The following is a 24360-nucleotide window of genomic DNA, read 5'->3' on the forward strand; positions in this document are numbered from 1 at the left end:
TGACCCAAAGCAGCACCACCCAGAGTGATAACCCACCTTTATCCATCCTACTTTCCATGACTCACACTCTTCGCTTTCAAAAATCAAACCCACAAGCAGAAGTTGATGATGATCTACTTTGAGGGACATTTAAAAGAACAAGTAAGTCATGGACCCTGAAAGTCATTCTCAAGAGGCATCCAGGCTTGAAGCACTCCTAATAACATGGGAATCAGGACGTGACTGATTCCCAGTAGACCAAGAAGGTCTACTTTGAAGAATACTAATTCTTACCTGCTTAATAATAATATTAGAAGTGAGAACACACAACACTATAGGATTGTACATAACATACTATGTGGGTGCACACACATAAGACAGTGAGTGTGCCTGCCCTCCATTGAGCAGGGATAACCCCAAAGCAAGAGTCATTTCTCCTTTCCCATGCCTAAAAGACATAGAAAATGTACAATAGGTGGCTGTTGACCAATTTACTGACCTGAAGTGAAGGGTCATTACACTATAAATGACAAGCTATCAGAAGGCAAGATCTACATGTTACCTTGCTTGTTCTTTGCAGTTCACAGCACCACTGAAAGTTACTAAAAATATTAACATTCTTTTTAAAAACCTGAATAAGACAAGGATGTGTGTCATTGATATTTCTATCCAACACTGTACTGGAGATTGACAGTGCAGTAAGGCAAGAAAAAAAAATTAATAGTTTTAAGTTATGCTGTCCAATACAATAGCCACTAGATCTCTATAGCAATTTAAAATTAAATTAAGCATTTAGTTTCTCAGTATTACTAGCTACATTTCAAGAGCTCAAAGGCCACATGTGGCTAGTGACTGCCAAACTGGATAGATGTCTAAAACATCTTCATTATCGTGGAAAATTCTATTGGACAACGCTGGTCTGAGGATTAGAAAGGAAAAAGCAAAATTCTCATTCTTTTGGTATATAGGATTATACACATAAAATTCCAAAATACCATTAGAACATAAATTAATGTGGTATATTAATAGATATAGTATTAGAGTTAAAATAATAATTTAGCAAGGTAGCTAAAATCAATAAATAAAAATCAGTTATAAATACCCATGACATTTTGCACATAACTAGAAAAAATAATCTTAAAATTTATATGGAGGGCTTCCCTGGTGGCGCAGTGGTTGAGAGTCCACCTGCCAATGCAGGGGACACAGGTTCGTGCCCCGGTCCAGGAAGATCCCACATGCCGCGGAGCGGCTAGGCCCGTGAGCCATGGCCGCTAAGCCTGCGTGTCCGGAGCCTGTGCTCCACAACGGGAGAGGCCACAACAGTGAGAGGCCCATGTACCGCAAAAAAAAGAAAGAAATTTATATGGAACCACAAAAGATCCCAAATTGTCAATGAAATCTGAGAAAAAAGAACAAAGCTGGAGGTATCATACTCCCTGACTTCAGACTATACTACAAAGCTACAGCAATCAAAACAGCATGGTATTGGCATAAAAAGAGACACATAGATCAATGGAACAGAACAGAGAGCCCAGAAATAAACCCACACACAATTAATTTTTGATAAAGGAGGCAGAATATACATGGAAAAAAGACAGTCCCTTCAATAAGTGGTGTTGGGAAAACTGAACAGCCACATGTGAAAGAGTGAAATTAGAACACTTTCTCACACCATATACAAAACTAAACTCAAAATGGATTAAAGACCTAAACGTAACAATGGAAACAATGAAACTCCTAGAAGAGCATAAGCAGAACACTCTTTGACATAAATTGTAGCAATATTTTTTTAATCAGTCTCCTAAGGCAAAAGAAACAAAAGCAAAAACAAATTTAATTTAATTTAACCTAAAAGTTTTTGCACAGCAAAGGAAACCACTAACAAAACAAAAAGCCAGCCTACTGAATGGAAGAAAGTATTTGCCAATGATATGACCAATAAGGGGTAAATATCCAAAATATATAAACAGCTCATACAACTCAATATCAAAAAAGCTATCAACTCGATTAAAAAATGGGCAGATCTGAATAGACATTTTTCCAAAGAAGTTATACAGATGGCCAACAGGCACATGAAAAGATGCTCAACGAGCTAATCATCAGAGAAATGCAAATTAAAATGACAATGAGATATCAGCTCACACCTGTCAGAACAGCTATCATCAAAAAGAACACAAATAGGGCTTCCCTGGTGGTGCAGTGGTTGAGAGCCCGCCTGCCGATGCAGGGGACGCGGGTTCGTGCCCCGGTCCGGGAAGATCCCACATGCCGCAGAGCAGCTGGGCCCGTGAGCCATGGCCGCTGAGCCTGCGTGTCCCGAGCCTGTGCTCCGCAACGGGAGAGGCCACAACAGTGAGGGGCCCGCATACCGTAAAAAAAAAAAAAAAAAAAAAAGAACACAGATAATAAATGTTGGTGAGGATGTGGAGAAAAGGGAACTCTTGTGCACTGTTGCTGGGAATGTAAATTGGTGCAGCCACTGTGGAAAACAGTATGGATGTTCCTCAAAAAATTAAAAATATAACTACCATATAACCCAGCAATTCCATTCCTGGGTATATATCCACAGAAAAAGAAAACACTAATTTGAAGAGATACTTATACCCCAAAGTTCACTTCAACATTGTTTACAATAGCGAAGCTATGGGAGCAGCCTAAGTGCCCATCAACAGATGAATGGATAAAGAAGATGTTAGACAGATAGGTAGACAGATATAAAATATATAGTTATGTAGTTATATATATTATATATATATAATATATATATACACACACACAATGGAATTTTACTCAGCCATAAAAAAGAAAGAAAATCTGCCATTTGCAACAACATGAATGGACCTAGAGGTTTAGTGAAATAAGTGAGACAGAGAAAGACAAATACTCTATGTTATCACTAATATGTGGAATCTAAAAAATGAAACGAATGAACAGAACAAAACAGAAATAGACTCAGATATAGAGAACAAACTAGTGGTTACCAGTGGAGAGAAGGAAGGGGGGAGGGGCAAGACAGGGGTATGGGATTAAGAGATACAAACTACTATGTATAAAATAAATAAGCAACACGGACATATTGCACACAGCAGGGAAATATAACCATTATTTTGTAATAACTTTAAATGGAGTATAATGTATAAAAATGTTGAATCACTATGCTGCACACCTGAAACTAATATAATACTGTAAATCAACTACACTTCAATTAAAAAAAAAAGATGCAGTTATAATTCTATACACGGGGAACAATTAGAAAATAAAGTATTTTAAAATTACCATTTAAAAGAGTATCCAAGAGCAATAACAACAATAATCATACCCACTTACCTAGTAATAAATCTAATAAAAGATGTTTAAGGACTTTATGGGGAAATATTTAACCATGAGTATCAATAATCTCTTACCTAGTACTGCTCCACTCATTGTCTTCATTCTACCCTCAAATTGTCCTGATTTTCCAAATGCAGGGCCCAGAGAATATGCAGACATGACCAGGATCGTAGAAGACCCCAGCAGGTCGCCCAGCCCCCTCAAGTCTGATACATACACACACACACACACACACACACACATACACACACACACACACACACGCACACACACACACACACACACTGCCAGGGCGCTCCCTGCCCCACAAACCCTTGTGCCCAACTATCCCCCTAATACCTCACCTCGTTGTATAAATCACTGAATTCCTCAACCACATCCTTGGGGATCCTGCAGCCATGGTTGGTGAGGTAGCAGGCCACGCCATTCTTGGAGTAGAGGCTGATGCGGCCCACACTGCGCTCCCCATCAGTTGTCTCTTCCAGAAGGCCATTGGCTTCTGCTAGATGATAGATGGGATTCCCGTGGGAGCCATGGATCCACGTGGCTCCCAGCTCAAAGGTGGCGTGTCCTGATGGCGACAATAGGCTCTTATAGGGGCAAGGAAGAGAGCCAGAACACTGCCTCACCCTCCTTCCTCCAAGAGGATCCTTCCATCCCCAACAACAGGGGGAAGGAAGGGGATTAGGTACCGCTCTAGCAACGAACCAAAATCTTCAGTGAAAATATCTCAGTAGAAACCACATGTGGCACAAAATGGATTCTACTTTATAGCTAACTTCTACCCTGAATAACTCTATGATCTGACACCAAGTCATCTCACTGGAATAATTAGAAGACTCTCCTAAGATAACACCAGACAACAGACCTCTCCTCCCCCTCAGGAGAACTTCTATGGGTACCAGTGGGTACAATGGGCCCAGTGAGGGGAGCAAGGATCCTTGAAATACCCAGTGAGGAGGCCCAGCCTTCCAGACCCAAGGTCCCCATTTGGCCTTATTCCGATTCCTCAAAATCCAGTGGCCCAAGAGTCTAAGCCACTCTGCCAGATGGAAAATGGTCACCTCCCAACTCAGTCTGGGGCAGAAGAAAGAAGGCAAACATTCCAGTTTGGAAGACTCCTCCCCAAGGCAGTCTAAAACAGACTTCTGGAGAAAACTAAGCTTTCTCATCCTATGGCACAGGTGGCAGAACCCTAAGAGTCTGACTGGGGCAGAGGGAAACTCCTGGGCCCAAGTTGGGACAGGGCTGGTGGCTCATTTTACCACCCCATCCATAGCCAAGGTATCAGATGCTCTGAGGCAAGTTGTCACTGTGCCTGTGCCTATTTCCTCTTCTGGGCCTCAGTTTCCTTTTCTCATGCTGCATGCTGTGATACATTTGTCTCCTCCCTTGCCTAGCTCCCAGGGAAGCTGAAACAATGAAAGGAAAACAGAAAGGAACATTTTTTGGTGTTTCGTTTTGTTTTTGGAGGCCTGATTCAAGACATCATGTGTGGTAACTTTTTTGCCAAGATGGTCACAATAATCCCTCCTATCCTTACACACATGGCCCTTTGCAACGTGACTTTGCCAGTCCTGCCATCAAGAGATGGAGTCTTTCCGCACCCCTTGACTCTGGGCTTGGCCTGTGACTTGCTTTGATTAACAGAATGCAATGAAAGCAATGTTTGTGGTTTCAGAGCCTAGGCCTCAAGACACCGTGTGGCTTCCACTCTCTAGACTGTGACCACCATGAAGAGAAACCCAAATTTCTGGAGCCACAGAATATCAGCAAATAAAATGATGTTGTTTTAAGCCACTACATTTTAGGGTGGTCTGTTAATGCAGCAATAGTTATCTAATACACTATAACAGACAACACTCACCCCTCACCCCAGGAACTGGGCATTTCTCTTTTTTGTGTCTTCTCTTTCCTGGGCTGCTTCTAATTAAACCATCAGTTACTTAAAAAAAAAAAAAAAAGAAAGAAAGAAAAGCTCTGTGTGCATCTATGTGCCAAACACACAGCAAGAGAAAACACAATCAACCTCAAGCCACAGCCAGCAAGACAGAATTTCCTGGTGACTCTGGAATCAGAGGCAGGAATGTGTGGGTCCCTTTGTCCAGGGAAAGTGGGCAGACCAGAAGGCACGAAAAGCTAGAAACCCAGTGCCCTTCTTCCTCCACGGGGTTCCTGGGGGGTGGGGGTGGGGGGCACTGGGGACATTTATTACTAATTCTCCTTTAGAGCCTCAGGCTCCCCAAGGTCTTTTGCCTGGTTTGAGCTCCCAATAGGAGCAAAAGGGGCCTGTACCTTCCCCAGGGTACACCAGGGAGCTCCAAGTCATAGTCACCGGGCAGTGATGTCCAGGCATGGGGTATCCAGGCATAAGCAGGAACTAGGTGAGCAGCTCAAGGTCAGCAGCAAGGTCAGTGCTCCACTCCATCCCCCAAGCTTTACAAGGAGGTGGGGTGGCCCAGAGTACACCTCAGTCTGAGGATGTTTCCTGCCCTCTCCCACAGGCCTCTCACCTTTGTCATCCTTGTTACATCCTGCATCCAAAGGGTACCAGGCACCATCTCCACATCTACCTCACGGTGTCCTTGGGGCTTCTGGTCATCGCCGCTGCCCTTACCACCGGGATTCACAGCTAGCATCTCACACTGCTGCAGGTCCAACTGCAGCCTGGGCTTTCAGCCCTGGGTGTCTGCACACACAACACACACACATACGCCCTTGCCTGGATTTGCTCTCCCGTATCCTGGCAGGGTCTGCCTTGATCTGATTCTTCACATATATCATGTGTGCAATTCCATGTGTGCAATTACCCCCTTCCTTCTTTTCACTACCTATCCAACTCCCCTCATCACCTGAGGCCCACCCAAGCTCCCTCCCCTCTGAGGAAGGCTTCCTGCCATGTGCATCCCCTCAGCCTCCTGCAGCCCCATCCTTTCCACCTCCCTCCATTCTACAATCACTTCCCTGCACAGCACGTCTCGGCTGCCAACTACCACTGAAACTGGGCTGTTTGTCCTCCCGTCTTCTGCTTTTATGTCAGACCCTGAATGTCTTATCAAGATTCAAGAACCACAAATGGAGCCATCCCATCCCTAAGGCTCCTAGTCAGCCAATCAGGTGTTGAGCAAAGAGTCTCAGGGCTTCCCAGCTGGCTGTCCCCAGGTTTGCACATGCCTTGGACTGCACTTTCATCCTCACTGCCAACACATACTCCTGTGTGTGCCAGGGGAAGACAGACATAATTTCACATACACCTTCCAGGAAATACTCTAAGGGAAGACTTTTAATGTGATCAAAGTTTTTGAAAGAAGAGAGAAGGTTGCTCCTCAACCTCTGCTTATTCTAAGTCTGTCCACCTACTTCTCTGAGCCAATTGCCCCATTCATCAAAAGTAAGCACACAGAATCTGCTTGGCCTTGCTGCCCATGTAGCAACAGACACAAAATCCTCTGGAGGGTCAGTGTAGCCCACACACTCCAGGCCACCATGAGTGGTCCCACTGGGCCATTTTCATGGTCAGACCCCCTGGTTGGGAAACCCCCCTGACTTCTAAATGCATTTCAGGCAATTCCCCACCCTCTAGGACCCCTGGCGAAACCTGCCCAGCCCTAGGGTATGTCTCTTATCTGGCTGCTTTCTGCAGAGGCCTTATTTCTCTGCAACCTGGAGAGACCCTCCTCCTCGACAATCCTAAGACCTGCCCATCACTCACAAGGAGGCCCAAAGTCTTCTTCCACCTCCACTGCCCTTAGCTCCTATTGTCCCAGGGCTAGCTCTCAGTCATGATAACACTAATTCATATTCAAAAGTTAACAACTAATAGAAACTTGCAGAATTCCCCTTCTTGTGAAATAGAAACCAGTCTACCCACTGCGAAGTTTGGTCCTGGGTGTCCTTTCCCTCCTAAACACTGTGAACTCTAGATCGTGTTCCAAAGATAAAGGCCAGAGCCCCATCCTGCCCACCTCAGAAGGGTGCTGAGAGGGGCAAAGGAAGGGAAAATGCCCAGGCAGCATGCATGATAGAACACTAACCCCCGGGAAGAAGATAAAATAACGAGATTTCAGGCTAGGTCAGGGCACTGGGAGATAAGAAGTGACCTTAGGAGATGACTGGACTGAGGTGAACTGAGGCACTTACCAAGCTTCACGCTCTGTACGCGGCCTCCAATGCGGCTGGAAGCCTCAAGCACAGTGACATCCGTAAAGCCCTGCTCCAGAAGTGCTTTGGCAGCAGCCAGGCCAGCCAAGCCGGCGCCGATCACCACCACACGAGGCTGTCCCCTTCTCCGCAGGCCACGACTGAGAGGGTCATCCGCACTGTCACCACTGGATTCACAACTTTGCATACCGTCCACACTCGCCTCCTAGGAACCTGCAGGGGGCAGGGGGTCACAGCTCACCTGCTCTGCCTTCACTTCCCACCTGCCCCAAGAGATGCTCACAGGCTCTGCCTTCAAGGGGGGACCCTGAGCCCTCTCAATCCCTTCCGAGGACCTGGGCAAGAAGAGCCAACTCCAAAGGATGTGGGGAAGGAGGGAGGGAGCCACAGGGAAGGAAACAGGCAGGGAGGATGCACCGTGGGCCCCCATCAGCAAAAAGGAGAGCTGACAGCCCACCCCAAACCCCTGAAATCCATCAATGCCATCTCAAACCTAGTAGGCACCGCCTCTTCCCCAAGGATGAGACAAGAGTCAGTAAGACAAGAGTCTTGGTCTTGTATGACCAAGAAGGTCAAAATCAGGAGAAACTGATCCTGGTGCTGCTAACCCTGGACCAACACAGCCTAGCACAGCCCAGCACAGCCCAGTACCACTGCTGTGGTCCAGCTCACACTGACCTCAGGATGCTCTCATGAACCCCAGGATGCTTGTACAGACCTCAGGGTGCTGGAGCCAACCCCAGGATACTTGCACACACTGCACTAGACCCTCTGCTCTCCCTCCCTCCCCTGGCCCTTCCCTGGCACTCACTCTCCCTTGCCCTGTCTTCTCTTCTCCTCTTGCTTTCAGCTAGTTTTTCACAGCCTCAATGAGGTGGCAATTTGGTAGGCAGGACACAGTCCCACCCTCCCCCCAGAAAGTGCCACGAGGCTGGTATCGAATGAACCTCTGCTATTCCGGGTAGGTCTCCAGTTTTTTTCCCAGGCCACCCAGCCCCTCAGTCACCACAAAGCAGCGAAGAGCCCAGGAAACAGTGGACCGTGAGGACCCGTGGCACCAGAGGCCAGACATCAAATTGACAGTTACGCTAAGCCAGCTTGCTCAGAGACGCCAGCCTAGGGAGCTGACGGGAGGCCAAGGGGGTCCGTGAATCTGGCCCCAGGGCTGGGAGAGGCTACCCTTCTATTCCTGGAGTGACTACAAGGGTTTGAAGGTATCTGTGGGCCATCCCAAGGGGCCACTCAGATCTGATCCTGTCCCCATTCCTTTCCTGACCCAAGCTGCCTAAGGTTTCAGTGGCAGAAGTTGCATACTGTCCAGTTAGTTATCCATACTATCCATAGTATCCAGGACCTAACAACAGGGGAGTGAATGTGAGTGGAAAGTAGCTGCTGGGCAGTGGACAGGGGGCATATAAAAAGCTGTCACCCGTACCTAATAAAGCTAAGTAAAACCCTTCCTATGACACAGCAATCCCACTCCTAAGAATACACCCAAGAGAAACAGGGTATACTCCACCAAATAGACATAGAATGTTCATAGCAGCTTTATTCATGATAACCAAAAACAAATATCCCAAAGGTCCATCAACAGAAGAATAGATAAATATATTGTGCTATTTGTAGCATATTCATACAAGGGAATATTCTTCAGCAATAAACAGAACTAAACTACTCTCAACAGTATTACATTGAACAAAAGAAGCCAGAGACAAAAGAGCTCCATACGGTATGACTCCATTTATGTGAAATCCATGAAGAGGTAAAATGAATCTGTGATGACAGAAGAGAGATTGGGAGGAGGGGAATGAGTGAAAAGGGTCAGAAGGGAACTTTCTGGGGTGGAAGGAATATGTATCTTTATATGAATGGTGGTTACACAATGTACATAGTTGTATACTTAGGATTTGTGCCACTCACTACATATATGTATGCATATACATCTCAATAACTATTCAGATACTCATTCCTTGTTCACTATAAAAAATAAAATAAAAGCTGTGCGCTAACTTCCTCCTTCACACGCCTCAAGGTCTGACCACTTAGATTTCCACTCCACCTCTAACATCTTTTTATCACAGATTTTAGAAGGGGTCTTTTTCTAAATATTCTCAGTCTGAGAAGCTGCTCCTTGCACCTCCCCCGCCCACTTCACCTGCCGATGCCACACCTGGGCACGGACAGGAATGTCACCCCACTCCTGCTCTCAAACTCCCTCCAAACTACACCCCACCCCCCACCCCCGGGCGGCCGACTCGGTGCGGGACTGGTTCCCTAGAGGGCCGGAAGGTGGCGCCCGAGGCCCAGAGACCCTCAGAGGCAGGGGCTCCCCACACAGCCTGGATCCCTGCCTTCTTCTAGGAGAGCCTGTGTCCCGGCTTTCCCATTCCTCCCTCCTATGTCTTTCTGTCCTTCTGCGGTCCACCTCACCCCCCACCCCCGTCCCAGTGATGTTCTGTTCGGCCTCCTGGGAGCATGGAGGTCAGAGCTGGCGCAAGCCCTTTCCTCCCCTCCCCATTACCCTTCCTCCTCTCCCCCTCTGCCACCTTCCCGTCCCTCCCCCAGGTTCTGGCGGAGGACTAGAGGACTAAAATTAGAGGTGAGGGTGTGGCTGCCTGCACCAGAGGCCAGCAGGGAGGAAGAGTCCGCCCCGCGGCGCTGGCAAGGAGCGTGCTCTGCCTCAGGTTTGTAAACACACAGGGAGCTAAGAGCTGCTGCTATCGGCCTCCACAGCTGGGCACCCTGCTATGCTAAGCCAGAGTCGAGACTGCCCACGAAGCCCCCACGCCCCAGTTCCCCGGGACTGGGGGGGCTCCGCCTGTGCGCTGCTCTCTGGGCCTCCAGCCCCACCCCCAGCCTGAGGCGGCCCTCCCCAAAACAACCACTTTTACACAGTAAAGGGGTGGGATCGCTACAGTGGTTTTCAGACCTTACTGGTGGAACCCCTTCTCGAAAAGCTCCTGTGGAGACCAGGGTGTAACTGGGTTGAAACTGGAGTTCCCGCTACTTCCTGAGGTCATGGCAGAACCTCCCAGGCTCCCTGGAGCACCACCTATGAAAACCCAGGGATTAGGGTAAACTGCAGCCTTGGGTAGAGGTAAGGAATGCTTGGGGCAGTGGTGCATTCCCAGGGGGCTACCTGAACTTCCTGGCTTCCCAGCCTCCCTTTCCTTCTCTCTGAAGTGGCCCAGCTTGTCCTAACTGCATTATTGTGACAGTTAAATAAGGCCCTATATGGATGTCAAGAGACTGTCAGCATTTTTAAGAGCCCTGTGCGGGAAAATCATTTGTAAAGTTCTGTAGCTAAATTATGAATACACTTCCTTTGGTACAGGCTTCAGGAATGGATTGTGGGAGATGCAGGCAGGCAGTCTGCCTTTAAGATGAACACAGAAAGGACCCCAAGTTCCCAACATATTAGAGACCTTCAACTCAAAGAGACATCACACATATGGTGCCATGGTGGGAGCAAGTAAACAGGGACCATATAGGTCACCTATTCCCCTGGCCCTCACTGCTAACCCCATAGTTCTGTCTCTCCACAGGCCTTGTCCCAGATGAGCCTGTCAACCCCTGGGGCTCCCGCAAGAAGCCAGAGAAACCACATGCACAGTCCACAGATGGCAAAAATGAGGCATCTGCCTCATGGTCCCCCATAATGGCCCATGGGGCCAATGTACCCTGGGGTCCAAACTGAATGGAAGAGAGAAAACTGTATGTAGCAACACCTACTGTGTGCTGGGCCCTCAGATAAATGCTGAACTGGACTTTTGGGCCCTCTTATCTCAGGATGCGGGGGAGAGCACATTTGTTTTCTGTTGGTTTGTGTCATCTCTTCCTTTGGAATTTTTTTAATCTTACGAGAAAATGCCTAAGAAGAATCACTTAATGTTCCTTGGTGCCTCCCTGTCCTTCTCTTGCCTTCAGTAAATAAAATAAATAAATAAATAACATCCCCCTCCTTGATCTGTATGCACAGGAGAAACAGAACACCCTGAACTTTTTTGAGCAGATAAAGGAGAGAAGAAAAAAGTGTTGGCTCAGCCAGGCAGGGAGGGGGAGGAGGGAGGAGGGAGGCACAGGGCAACAGACACTTGCCTACTTGCTCCTGTTTCCAAGGCAAAATAGGGGTGGGAGGCTGGGGCCGCTGTATCCCCAGGCAGGCCATGCCTAGTAGCTTCAAGAAATCAGGTCCACCCCCATTCAACATGCCCAAATGCCCCACTGCCTCCCACCCTTACCCCACCCCGCTCCACACCCACCCCCACCCCCACCCCCACTTCTCTGGCCTGCAGGCTACCACCTCCCCCCGCAGGCCAGAGCCAACACTACCCTGACTGAACCTGCCCAAGAAGCCAAATTGGAAAGAAGGCAGCAGGGAAAGAAGAGGGAAGAAAGGCCCTGTCCCATGGCAGGGTCACCAAAGACGGATGGACGAAGACTAGGAGGCCCTGGGAGTGCATCACAAGAAGGGTCAGTGGCCCAGGTTGGTGCAGGACACCGCTTCCTCCTCAGTGTTGGAGTCCACTTCAGCTCATCAGGCAATCAGCAGGTCACTTCCCTCCTTAACACTGACCACTACAACAAAAACAATGCCACAAGGGGCCCAGCCTCCCAGGTGCCCCATACCCTTCCAGAGTTGCCCCTCAGAAGAAACAAAAGAAGTCTGCCATCCTTGGCTCCCTTCTGAACACAGCCTACTCCCAAATATGTCTGTCTCCCTGTCCTTTCCCCAAGGTCACTCCAGGATGAATGACCATTTCCCAGAGAAGAGTATGGCCAAGGTATTTAGCCCACCTGGACCTTAGGGTCCAGCCTCCAACAGCTGAAGCACTCTAAAATGGGCTCACCCCAGGACTTCCCTAGCAGTCCAGTGGTTAAGACTCTGTGCTTCCAACGCAAGGGGCACGAGTTGGATCCCTGGTCAGCGAACTAATAAAATCCCACATGCTGCATGGTGTGACCAAAAAAAATTAATTAATTAAAAAAAAAATGGGCCCACCCTTTCCAATAAGCAGGCTTCTCTCCTCCAAGCCACACATTTGCTCATGTGAGCTCTGTCCAGGGCTTTGGGGGCCACCTGCACCTTCCCCATCAGGGACTTACAAGTGTCACCTCCCAACAGATACTCCTAGTGCCCTAGGGCAGCAACCCAACCTCAATTTCCCTGAAGGAATCCCTCTCTGCCTCAGGCTTCTAACAGGAGGAAGGGAGGGGGAGGGAAGCTGGGGTACTGGTCCTGAGGAATCTCTCTGGACTGCCTGGCAGTTTGGGGGCGGGGGGGGCTGCAGATTTGGATTCTCGAGGACCCCCCAGACAATGCAATTATTCTTCAAATGTAAAAAACGCCCAGAAATCCCAGACCAGCTGCTTTGCACAGTGGCCCAGACAAAGGGGCTCTGTGTCTGCCCATGAGGCTCCTCCCACCCGTAAAACCCAAGGAGAGACTGAGCCTGAACTCCTCCCAGCCAGACCCTCCCAGTCTTCCTCACCCAGGCCAGCCAGCCAGGAAGTGAAAGAAGTCGGATTTCTGGGCCAGGCCTGGCCAGCCACGGAAGGTAGGTTGGGGTGGATAAACATGGGGACAGGGCAGGAGCAGCCTGTCAGCCCAGAAGACACAGGGGGAAGGGAGAGAACATTGGCCTGGGAGCCCAGAGACCTGGATTCGGGCCCCAGCTCAGTCTCTCTTGGCAGGTGACCCCAGACCAGTGTCTTCCCTTCTCTGGGCCCCACCTGGCCAATACCTCTGAACTCACCCCAAGGACACAGCATCTGTACCCCGCCTCCTGGACGTAGTTATCTAAGCCCCGTCTGATGCTTAACTGCCTGCCTCCTTCAGTCTTTAAACTTTCCCATCTGTAAAATGGGGATACAGCTACCTGGTGGGACTGCTGGGAGAATTAAATGATAGCACAGGTAAAAGGTGTGGCCACCTGCCAGGGCCCCCTCAGAGTGGGAGGGAGAGGGAGGATAATCCCCAAAGAGACTAGTACGGAGGAGGGAGCCACCTCTCCCAGGACCCAGAGCTCCATTTCATGTGTAAAAGAACCCAAGTATTCACCTGAGCTTAGACTCCAGCCTCAACCTTGGCCCCAACCCTAATATCAGAGTGGACCTTGATATTGACATCAGTCAGACTATCCCACAGCCTGTGTTTGACTGACCCCCAACCCTGACTCAGCCTGACCATCCCACCAGTCTTGGCCAGAGAAGGGGTGGGGAGTAGGCATCAGATACAGTGGCCGTTAGCCAACCCTAAGCTCAATCAATAAAAGGGACAAGGCACGGGGGCCTCGTTCTGCAGAGCCCTCCAGCCAGCAATGTTCTCTGGCCCTCACAGGCCGACATGAGGAAGGGGCTCTAGGGGCCCCATCTTCCTTCCTGGCACTTAGACTTTTCTCCAAGCACAATGTCTTTATTACCCACACCTCTTCCCTGCAACCAGATGCGTAAAGTCCCTAAAAACACAATTTTAAAAGGCTTTGTAAGCCTTTTTCAGAAGAGAAGTGGGGAGCCTGTATTGCATGGAAAAAGACAGCCCTAAACTCAGTGTTTGAGGGAGGGGAGGCCAGAGCCAAAGGCATGGCCCACAAAGGCACTGGTGGGCAGGAGGGGAAGGTATTCCTGGAGAGGTGAGTGCTCTGGCTGGCTTCTGTTCCCCTTGATGCTCTGCAAGGTGGGATAGACCTGAGTGAATTGTTTCAGGACCCCAGCTTATAGCTGCCTGCAGAGACAGAAACTGGAGACTACCTGAGTGGGGGTGGAGGAGGGGAAGAAAGCATGGACAGAAGTCAGAGAAAGGGTTGGGTCTTTCTGATGGGCATAAAGCTCAGCTGGCAGTGGAGAGAGAAACAGAGGTGCAGATGGACCAGGGCAGAGTCCAGGACTGCATTCCTGCCCCCATAATCACACCCAAAGAGCTTTATCCCAAACTCCATCCTAGAGATCCCATCCACCTTCAGCAAAAATGAACGCTCTGACAATAGATCAGATCAGGTACTAGTCATCTAAGCATCTCCTATGAACCTTTCAAAATCTGGGCCAGCCCCACCAGCTCAGCTTCCATCTCTGATCCATGCATGCCCTGGTTTCCCATCTTTGTGTGTGTCTGCACACAGAGATCCTAACTGGCCAGGTCACCTCTCTGCAAGCAAGGCCCACATTCTTCCCCTTAGATCCCAGATCTTCCAGAGGCAGGCACAGCCCACGCTCCCTCAGCCCAGAGAGAGGTCAGGGGTCTGACATGATGGCTGCCACTCCTGGAGAAGATGAAATTGCCCAGACAGCAGCTTTTGTCCCTAACCAGCATTCCCTTGGGTGAGTCCATTAGCACCTGAGCTTCAGTCACCCCATCTGTAGAATGGGAACAGTCACCCCTACCTTGAATGAGGCCAGCCCTGACCCCAGACCCTATTAGCCAGTTTCCTTTTCCTCAGCAAAGTCCTAAAGGAACAGGTTTCACTGTGGCTCCCTTTAGCAATCCTTAGGATGAGAACTCATGGCCTGTATTCCCTCCCTCTGAGCAGGATGTGACACCCAAACTCTAAACCCGCCCCCCTAGGAAGTCATCAACCACAGAAATGTAAGAGACCACAGAACTGGTTGCTATGCCAGTGACTACATTGGTGCGAGACTGCCCTTAGTGACATCAAATCAGGCCATGAGCAGGGGAGGGCTGATAGGAGATGGTACTCACAGTCACTCACTACCCTGGGAAAGGCTGAATCTGGAGAGAGAAAACCAGCCTCAAGACCATACCAGCCCTGTTCTGAGGCACCCAAGTCACCATGGCCCCTGGGGAACCCCAGGAAGACACCTTTCTTCCTCTCGCTCTCTCCCTTTCCCTCTCTCCCCACCTCCCTTTAGTCTTTCTACCTTTCTCTCTCTCTCTCTCTCTCTCTCTCTCTCTCACACACACACACACACACACACACACACACACACACACACTTCCCTTATGTTTCCCTTGATGACTCAGCTTGCTAAATAGCCTCCTCCTTTGGGAATACCTTATTGCACCATGGTTTTCAAACAGGCCCTTGTTTTTGAATACCAGGGGTTTGAGGCTCCACAACTTTTTAGATGAGTGACCTGAGCCTCAGTTTCTTCATCATTAGAATGGGGATAAAGAGTCCCTGCCTCACAGGGTTGAGTGTGACAATGCAGAGTGCTTAGCCCAGAGCCAGGCACGTAGCAGCAATGGTTTTTATATTAGTTTTCCTACACGCCTAAGTCTGCACACTACCGGGGTCACCACAGGGATGGCTGGGCCAGGACATCAGACATGGGAAATCCAGCCAGTAGAGAGGTCACAGACCCTCCTGCATGATGACTCCAAAGCAAGACCTCCAGGCCTCAGAACTATACCACCCCACAGTGGCACTGCTATGGTCTGATGACGGGGAGGAATAGACAAGTAAGAGAGAAGGGCCACACCACTTACTGGGGTCACTTGCTCCACCCAGGCAAGGTCTGTGAGGCTGAAACTGCAAAAACAGGACAATCTGTATGGTCACCAGCCTCCAAGATGGCCCTCAATGATCCTCCCCTCATGGTACTCATGCCCTACAGTCCCCTCCCAAGCTGATCTGTGTAGCCAATAGGATATTGTAGAAATATGGAGTGTGACTTTCAAAACTAGGGCATAATACACACTGTGGCTTCCACCTTGCTCTCTTAGACTGCTTACAAGAGGGGAAGCTAATCACCATGTTGTGAAGAAACCCACATAAGCCCACTGAGAGGCAAGGAACTGAGTCCTACCATCAGCCAAACCATCCTGCTAAAGCATGTGACTGAACCACCCTGGAAGCAAATCCACCAGCCCCAGTGAAGCCTTCTGATGACTGCACTCCCAGCCATCACCTTGACTGCAACCTCCTAAGAGACCTCAAACCAGAAACAACTAAACTGCTTCCAAATTCCTGGCCCACAGAAACTATGAGGATAATAACTGTTTATTGTCATTTTAAACTACTAAGTTTTGGGGTAGTTTGTTACACAGCACCAGGTAACTAACAGTCAGCAGTTCTCTCTCCTTGGAAACCCCTCAGAGTAGAGACCCCAAGGTAAACTCCCCATCCTACTCAGGGTCCCAGCTCCCTCTTTTCTAAAACTCAGGGCTGGGGTTAAGTGAGCAGAGAGCCTGGCCCAGACCCTACAGCATACAAGGCCCAGGAGACAGGAATGCCTTCCCAGCCTGTGCATTAGACTCACCTGGAGATTTTTACAAAAGACCGATACCAAGCCCGGAGACTGGGTCATCTAAATCAGACTCTTCCAGGTGGGGTTCAAGCATGGAAATTTTTTAAGGACTCTACATGATGCTAACATATAGCCAAGGTTAAGAATCATTTCTCTACTCTACAGCAGATTCCAAATGCAGATTCCAGGCCAGCCCAGAACATCTGGGATCTGCCTGTACAGGAGTAGAGGAGGCAGAGAGAGCAGAAAGGCCAGGCAGTACCCAAGGTCCACTCCCCACCTTCCAGCTTAGGCTGAGGGTCTCCCTCTATCCTCCCTCCCCAGCTGCTGCCCGACTCCCAAAGCACTCTGCATTGAACACCTGTAATGTACCTCTGCTCACAGGGACTGCTCCCTCAGAGAGGACCCAGGGTGCAGGGATGGGGTCTAACTCTGAGTGACCCAGGGAAGACTCTGTTTTCTCATCTGCAAAATGAGTATTGCCATCACACCTGCTCTGCTCTCTAATAGGTATTAGGCTACCACTCAGAAGTTTTCAGAGAGATTTATGCTTTGTCTCCCTCAAGGCAGCTTCCCACTCCTTCATAGCAGCATTATTCACAATAGCCAAAAGGTAGAATCCACTCAAGTCTCCATCGATGGATGAATAAACAAAATGTGGTACATGCACATAATGGAATATTATTCAGCCTTGAAAAGGAAATTCTGACACATGCTACAACATGGATGAACCTTGAAGACATGATGCTAAGTGAAATAAACTAGTCACAAAAGGACAAATACTGTATGATTCCACTTACATGAGGTACCTAGAGTAGTCAAATTCACAGAGACAGAAAGTCGAATGGTGGTTGTCAGGGGCAGGGGAGGGAGGAAATGGGGAGTTAGTGTTTAAAGGATACAGAATTTCAGTTCTGGAAGATGAAAAATAGTTCTGAAGATGGATGGTGGTGATGGTAGCACAACAATGTGAATATATTTAATACCACTGAGCTCTATACTTAAAAATGGTTAAAATGATAAATTTTATGTTATGTATATTTTACCACAATAAAAACAACAAGAACAACAACAACAAAAAGTTGAGTGAGTGCTACTCTGTACCAGGCACTCGAGATACTGAAACAGCCAGATGCCTCCCCTTGAAGGATCAGGGGTGACAGGTGCCACAAAGCAAAGCAGGAAAGGAGAGAGGCAGCTGCTCTGTGTAGGGAGGTCAGGGAAGCCTCTCTGACAAGGGGACACCAGAACAGAGGAAGTGACAAGCAGGAGAGGACCAGAGGGCAAAAAGTGCTATGGTGACCTCCTAGGGACTTGCTGAATGACGAAATATGGGGGTAAGAGCAAGGATGGGGTCAGGATGACTTGGGTGACCAGTCATGACACCAGGACCAACCCTTACAAGTTCTGTGTCAAGTGGTCATCTCCTTTCCCCTTCACAACAAGCCTGTGAGGTAGGAAAGACAAAAAGTTGGTGCAAGACCCACAGGTGGGAGGAGGGCCCCGGTGGTCTAACTCCAGAGCCCAGTTCTCTCCTTGGGGCTATCACAAGAGTTGGGAACGCTTCTCCAGGCTATCTCCCATCGAAGGGCTGAGCCTGCCTCCAAACACACAGCCCAGGGCCCCTCTCCCAGCCCCACTGCATAGGGCATCACATGCAGGCATGGCCCTGACCAGCCCCTGACCTCGGTTAGTGTCCCCACATGGAGATCCACCCATTCAGCAGATGGGGCACTTGAAGCCTGGGAGGTGTGAATTGGCAGATGAAGAGGTAGCCTCCCGGCAGGCTTCTCCCCTCTCCCTGACAGGAGCCACAGGCCTCACAATTCTGGAGGGAAGGAGGACAGCACAGTCAGCACTTTCCCCTGACTCTTTCAAAACCACTGACAAGAACTGAGGCTTGTGAGACAGCTCAGCCGGTGCAGTTCCCCCTTGCTGGCCCCTCGTGACTCTGCACAAAGCCCGTCTGTGCTTCGGCTCCAGCCCCTGGGGGAGGCGGGGGAGGGAGGGGGTTCTCCTGCAGGCCAATCCTCTCTCCTGAGCCACGGGTGGGTCCCCACTCTGCCCAGCCCAGGACTCGTGCTCCTGGCCCACAGGGCAGACCGTAGCCCTGACAGCAAGGCTGGGCTGTCCAAGGCTTTTGCTGGGTTCAGGCAGTACTTGTGGGAAGAGGGTGCCCTCCACTGTAAACTCTCTTCCTGCAAAGCTCCCTCTTCTATGCTCATCCCCCACCCCCAACCCCCATTCAGCATGGTTTATCACAGAGCAAAGGTGGCATGCATGATCACAGCATGGAAAAGAGAAAACATCCCCCAAAAATCCAGCCAACAGATAAACCCCATAGCAAATCTCTATTTATTAAGTCCTTCATGTGCCAGGTCCCGTGCTGGGCACTTTCCGTTCATGGCATCATTTAATCCTCCCAAACACCCTGGTGCCCATTTTATAGATGAGGAAATATCAGAAAGGTTCACAGGTGTGATGGAGGCCACCCAGACAGAGTGAGGGGTAAAGCAGGGCTTGAGAATGCTCAGCTCATCTCTCTCTACCCAGCACTTGCCCACCTCTCAGGCCCTCACTCAGCCTCCCGGGGCAGCAGGCCTAAGGACAGCCCTCAGCCTGGCACTTCTGTCTTACCCGTCCCCACGCACTGACACTGCACACATTGTACCAGGCACCCGGGGCTAGCAGGAGGTGTCCCCAAGCCTGGCAGCTTACCCCAGCTACACTGCCAAAACTGGGGCTGCCGCCGCGAGATCACCTGCCTCCTGGCCAGGGCGTTAGTCAGGTGGGCTGCAGGCCAGCCACCCTGGTCTCCCTGCCCCACAGGGACTGGCTTAAGGCTTGCCAGACCACAGCCCTTTGCCCTTGATTTTATCCTCCATAAAGAGTGACAAGGATAGTGGCCTAATGGCTTTTGGCAGCACAAAAGAAAATTCTAAGAGCAACTAAATGATAATTCCCTCTAAACAGTCACTGCTGTTCATCTGGCCCAAGGTTTTCCCCTCCTGGTAACCCCAAGGTGGTTTAACTGTGCGCTCCTAACAAGTCCTAGCACAGGATCTCCCGACACAGGATCACCCAATAAAGGGCTCTTCATAAAGTTCACCCTGAAGCAGAACACCACCCTCCCCCACCCCTGCCAACCTCAGAAAGAGCTGGAACTAGGTCTGAAAAGCCAACGGTGTTCATTTCAAAACGCACCCATGGGCCCCATGATTCAATCCATAAAACACCTATGGAGTTAAGACGCTGAGCTTAGACAATAAACATATTCTTCAAGTTCTTTTATTGAGTTCAAAGAGAGACTTAATAACTGACCAGCTTTTGGAATCAAGAAATGTCTGTTCTTATAATTCTATCATCATTGTTACCACTATTTTTCACTGAGTACGTCCAAGGTACAGAGGGCAATGCTAAGCATTTCACGTGGAATATTTCGGTTAATCTTCATGTCACTATCCCCCTTCTTCAGAGGAAGAAACTGAGTTTCAGAGAGTTTCCACAACCTGTCATCTAACATAAGGCACTCCAAAATATACTCAGTAAGATACTAAAGCTCAGGCTTTACTCTTTTTTTGAAAACCAAGGAATGAATCAAGTTTATCACCTTTTCTTGAGTTACTTTCTCAGATTAACTCAAAAGTTTTGCATTAATGGTATATGATTTTTTAATTTTCCAAAATAGAAAAGATAAAAGAGATATGTTTATTTAACATTTAAAGGCCTCATTTTAAAATCTTTCCTATGAATGTCTGCCCACTGGTGGTCCTGCGTGTCTCCTGCTTAGCTGACTCAAGGTCTAGTTATTTGCCAGTCCACTAGGAGCACCCATCAGTGTCTTCTCCCTAGAGTCAGGAGTTTGGGGGAGCTGGGCTGGGCTGGCTTGGGGAAGAGGTCTGGTTGTGGGTAGGAAGGCATGGTTGAAGGTTTGGAGACGGGCTCTGAGGGGTCTGTGACTTGAGGAAAGGGCATGAAACCAGATGTCCTAGAACCTGGGCTTGAGACCCAGTCATGCCATTTGCTGGCACTGCCAGTGTTCCCATTTGTGAAATAGCTCATGCCCTGTGGGCCACATGGGGAGGACAGGGAATTATGGGTCTACCAGGGCCTGGCACAAGGCTGCAGAGGGTGGCTGGGTTCTTTGTTCTGTTTCCTAATAAATTACAACTCATTTCCAAGTGCTGCTTCTCTTGGTCTTAAATCACTCCTTCCTTAACGCCCTCCTGCAAGAAGCAGCTAGATGATAAACGAATCTGGACTGAGGGGCAGGGGTACTGGACTTACCCTCGCCGCACAACAGCCAAGCTACCCTGGTCTGATTGAACCCAAATGCTTTTCTTCATCCTCCCTCCTACTGACCCCTGATTTAGAGAGAGCAAGAAAAAGCCTTGGGCTCCTGCCTATTTGAGGAAGAAAGAGACAGGGCCAAAGGAAGAAGAAAGTGCAGCTGAACTGGGTAAGAAAGCTCGCTGAGCACCCCCTACCAGGGCCTCCCTGAGGGCTATTGTCACTACGTAGGCCTGTTACCCACATCGCACCATTACAGCAACTTCTGGGTCGCTGTTTGAAATGCTGCACCCCATCACTTTCACCTGAGCTGCTGAACAAAGAGTCCTCACACCTCAGAGGATATGAGGTGTGGTGAGGGGCAAGGCAGGGTGGCCTCACTGACCTTCTCTCCCAGCGACAGGGGAGGCAGGATGAGCACGAGCCCAGGGACTCTCCCTGTCCTACACTTTAGACACCCCTTCCAGGAAGGTGACAAGAGTGAGATTCCTAAACTTTTGGGAAAATGACTCAGAGCTCTGATAATCTGAGGGTCATATGAGCAACTCGCCCCTCCCCATGCTTGAGACATGAAAGCACACAGCAATTCTCTGAGGAAGCCCAATGAGGGGGGAGGGGTCCTGTACCCCCAACCCACCATCACACCCTGCCACTTTTCTCACTAAACCACTGATCTGATCAAACCACTGCCCTGCTCAAAAACCTTCAATGGCTCCCAGTGGGCTAATGAATGAAGGCAGGTCCCTGACACCTCCTCCCTACCCTCAGGCCCGCTGTCTCCTACATACACCCACTGGACCCCAGGACTCCCATACCCAGACTAGGCCCACAGGGCCCAGGGTGGCCTGTGAAGTCTCCTCACTCTGCCCAGATATCCCCACCCTGCTAGCCACTCCCTCAGGAAGTCAGTCCTCACTCTTTTCTTGCCATTCTGGAAAATCACCCCTCTGTTCTAATCAAGACCCTATCCTGAGCCTGACATGCTCTCTGCTGACCTTTGTGCCTCTCAAATCCCTGATGAGTGTCCCCTTCCCTGGGTCCTTCCTGGAGACACTGCCTGCAGCCATGTCAATCACACTGAGAGCAGCCAACAAGAATCTGGGTGTCACAACAACCCTATCAGGGAGGTAACATTATCCCCATGGTACAAATGAGGATAGTGAGGCACAGAGAGGTTTTACCTTCTTGCCCAGGGATCACAACCTCACTCTCTGAGATGAGAGGCTGGGAAAGAACTTGCAGGGCAAGAAGATGGGAGGGAAGGATGGGGTAGGAGGCCCTCCCAGAATCCAGAAGACCCAGGCCTGGCTACTATTGGGTCCCTTGCCCACCCAACCAGTGAAGCAAAGCTGCTGCCACTAGAACCCAGGGCTGGTTCTGGGCCCCAGTCCCCTCCAAGCCATCCCTCCCTCTACAGTACCCTTTTCTTCCACTAACTCTCCAAATGTACCCATCCCACCAAGTCCACCTCCCCCAGGAAGCTATTGTTCCATCCTACCTTCCCTCCCTGGCACTTCTGGGCCCACCCATCACCCGTGTTTGTAGTCTCTCATGGAGCAGCATCCTCCCACGTCAGCCCTTCCAACCAGGTGTTCTATTGGTCAGTTGGTCATTATTAGGATGTCTTCAAAAAAAAAATTGTCTATGGTCAAATCAGTTTAGAAAACACCAGTTTCTTTTCTACAGCACTTGTCAAAGCCTTTAATTCTCTTAAATGCATTCTGAATCTCCCATAGGATAGTGGAGTGGATTTTCCAGTTTCTACCCTTGTTTGTTCCCTGAACCCTTGAGGTTTCTCAGAACAGTCTTTGAGAAATGCCACCTCCTCCCACCCCCTCAGGACAGCCTGGCACAGCAGGGAGCACATGGGTAGGAATCAAGAGGGGGAGTGGGGGGGTATCCTTTTAGGAGTTATAAGTGACATTTTGAGAGCTTAGCCTGAAAGCCCCTCTTGGCACTGCCCAGGGCAACAGAACCTCTGCCTTTAGTGTCTGCCCTTCCCACCTTTCTTTGGGTAAGTTGACTGCCTACCTTCCTGCTAGGGTCTAGAGGGACCTCATCTGACCAGTGGTATCAGATACCACCCTTCAGCCTCTGCAAAGCCCAGAGAACAAGGGGTCTTGGGAGATCCCCAAATCTAGCTGGACCGCTCTTCTGGGCAAATTGCTCATTCAACTCCATCATCAGCACGCAAGTTTCAATAGTAAACCAAAATTAAAATGGATTAAGTGCCATTCTGGGAAGATATAATGCTCTACTCAACAAACCCCGCAACTCACCGCCCTGCTCCCCAGAGAGGGGACTGAAGCCCTCAATTTACAGGAAACTGAGTCCTCAGAGCAGAGCACACACTTGCCTGCAGTGTCCTCAGCCAGGGGCAGAGCAGAATGAAGCATCCAGGCCTCCCCACTTCCCGGTGCACTGGGGAGGTGGCCTGAGTGGGATAAGACCCCAACAGCAGCTCATGCAACCATCAGGGCAGCTACAAGGACTCACGCAGGCCAGGCGGGGGACAGGGATGCTCGCTGGGGGTGAGAGCTCAGCAGCTGGGGGAACTTTAGGGGCTTTCAGGGGAAGATGGCATGTCTAAGGCTGGCGTAAGCTGTTTCCCCAATCTCCTTGGCCCAACCCTGGCTGGAGGAAGAGTGCTCACCCCAGATTGGCTAACCACAGGGCCGGGCTTGGCTGTGGGGAAAGATAAGACGCCCTACATGCCATCTCCATGTCACCCTGCCCTGGGGCAGTCGCCTAAAACACTTTCTCATGGTTTTGGGAGCTCCTCAAAGTCAGGCACCCTAGAAATCAGGCCTTTCTCCCAGCCTGAGATCCAAGTCCCCAGAAGCACCTCACCCAGCCCCACCCCGCCAACAGAGTAGCCCCTGCATCCCATACCCTCCACATGCTCCCCTCTGCCCTGCCCCCATACAAGCAGTCTATATGCCTCCCCCAACACAGTTCACAGGAGCCAGGACAGTCCCCTTTATCTGTTTCGGGTCTCACCTGATCTGTGCCCATCCCTGTACCTGCCTGGCCCAAAGTCCCCAGTCTCAACCCTCACTACACAAAGATAACCCATGGGCCAGCAGCATCATACCACCCAGGAGCTTGTTAGAAACACAGAGTCTCAGGCCCCACCCCAGACCTGCTGAATTGGAACCTGAATTTTAACAAGCTGTCCACATGTATGCTAGAGTTTGGGAAATAATTTTATGGACCACTGCTCTAATCAACTCCTTGCACCTATGGCCTATAAGCTTCCATGGCTCCCCAGGGCCTAGTGAATCAAGTCTAGACTCAGTGGCTTGACAATCAATGCTCTGACTGACTTGTCCAGGGCTCCCCCTCCACCTCAGGAATGCCATCCCCTCCTGTGTCGGTCAAAGCTACCCAAGA

The 24360-nt window shown here is 49.8% G+C and overlaps 1 protein-coding gene across 6 annotated transcripts in view; it reads right to left on the reverse strand.

Annotated features, from left to right (window-relative positions):
* The window catches only part of SMOX (spermine oxidase), a 44437-nt gene that overhangs the window by 14543 nt on the left and 5534 nt on the right, over positions 1 to 24360 (reverse strand). For 5 of the 6 annotated variants that reach the window (XM_089896607.1, XM_089896606.1, XM_022592930.2 and 2 more), the window contains exons 2-3: positions 7453 to 7686; positions 3657 to 3883 (exon numbers count right to left, since the gene is read on the reverse strand). In XM_089896607.1, the coding sequence (XP_089752733.1) occupies positions 3657 to 3883; positions 7453 to 7660 (435 nt within the window). In that variant the 5' untranslated portion in view covers positions 7661 to 7686. Of the gene's footprint in view, positions 1 to 3656; positions 3884 to 7452; positions 11757 to 24360 lie in introns of those variants that run through there. The other variant, XM_089896604.1, reaches the window with a different exon arrangement.

Source organism: Delphinapterus leucas, chromosome 15, assembly GCF_059928025.1.
Source record: "Delphinapterus leucas isolate spDelLeu-1000000601 "Yukka" chromosome 15, BTC_Dleu_Yukka2, whole genome shotgun sequence".
Taxonomy (NCBI): Eukaryota; Metazoa; Chordata; class Mammalia; order Artiodactyla; family Monodontidae; genus Delphinapterus; species Delphinapterus leucas.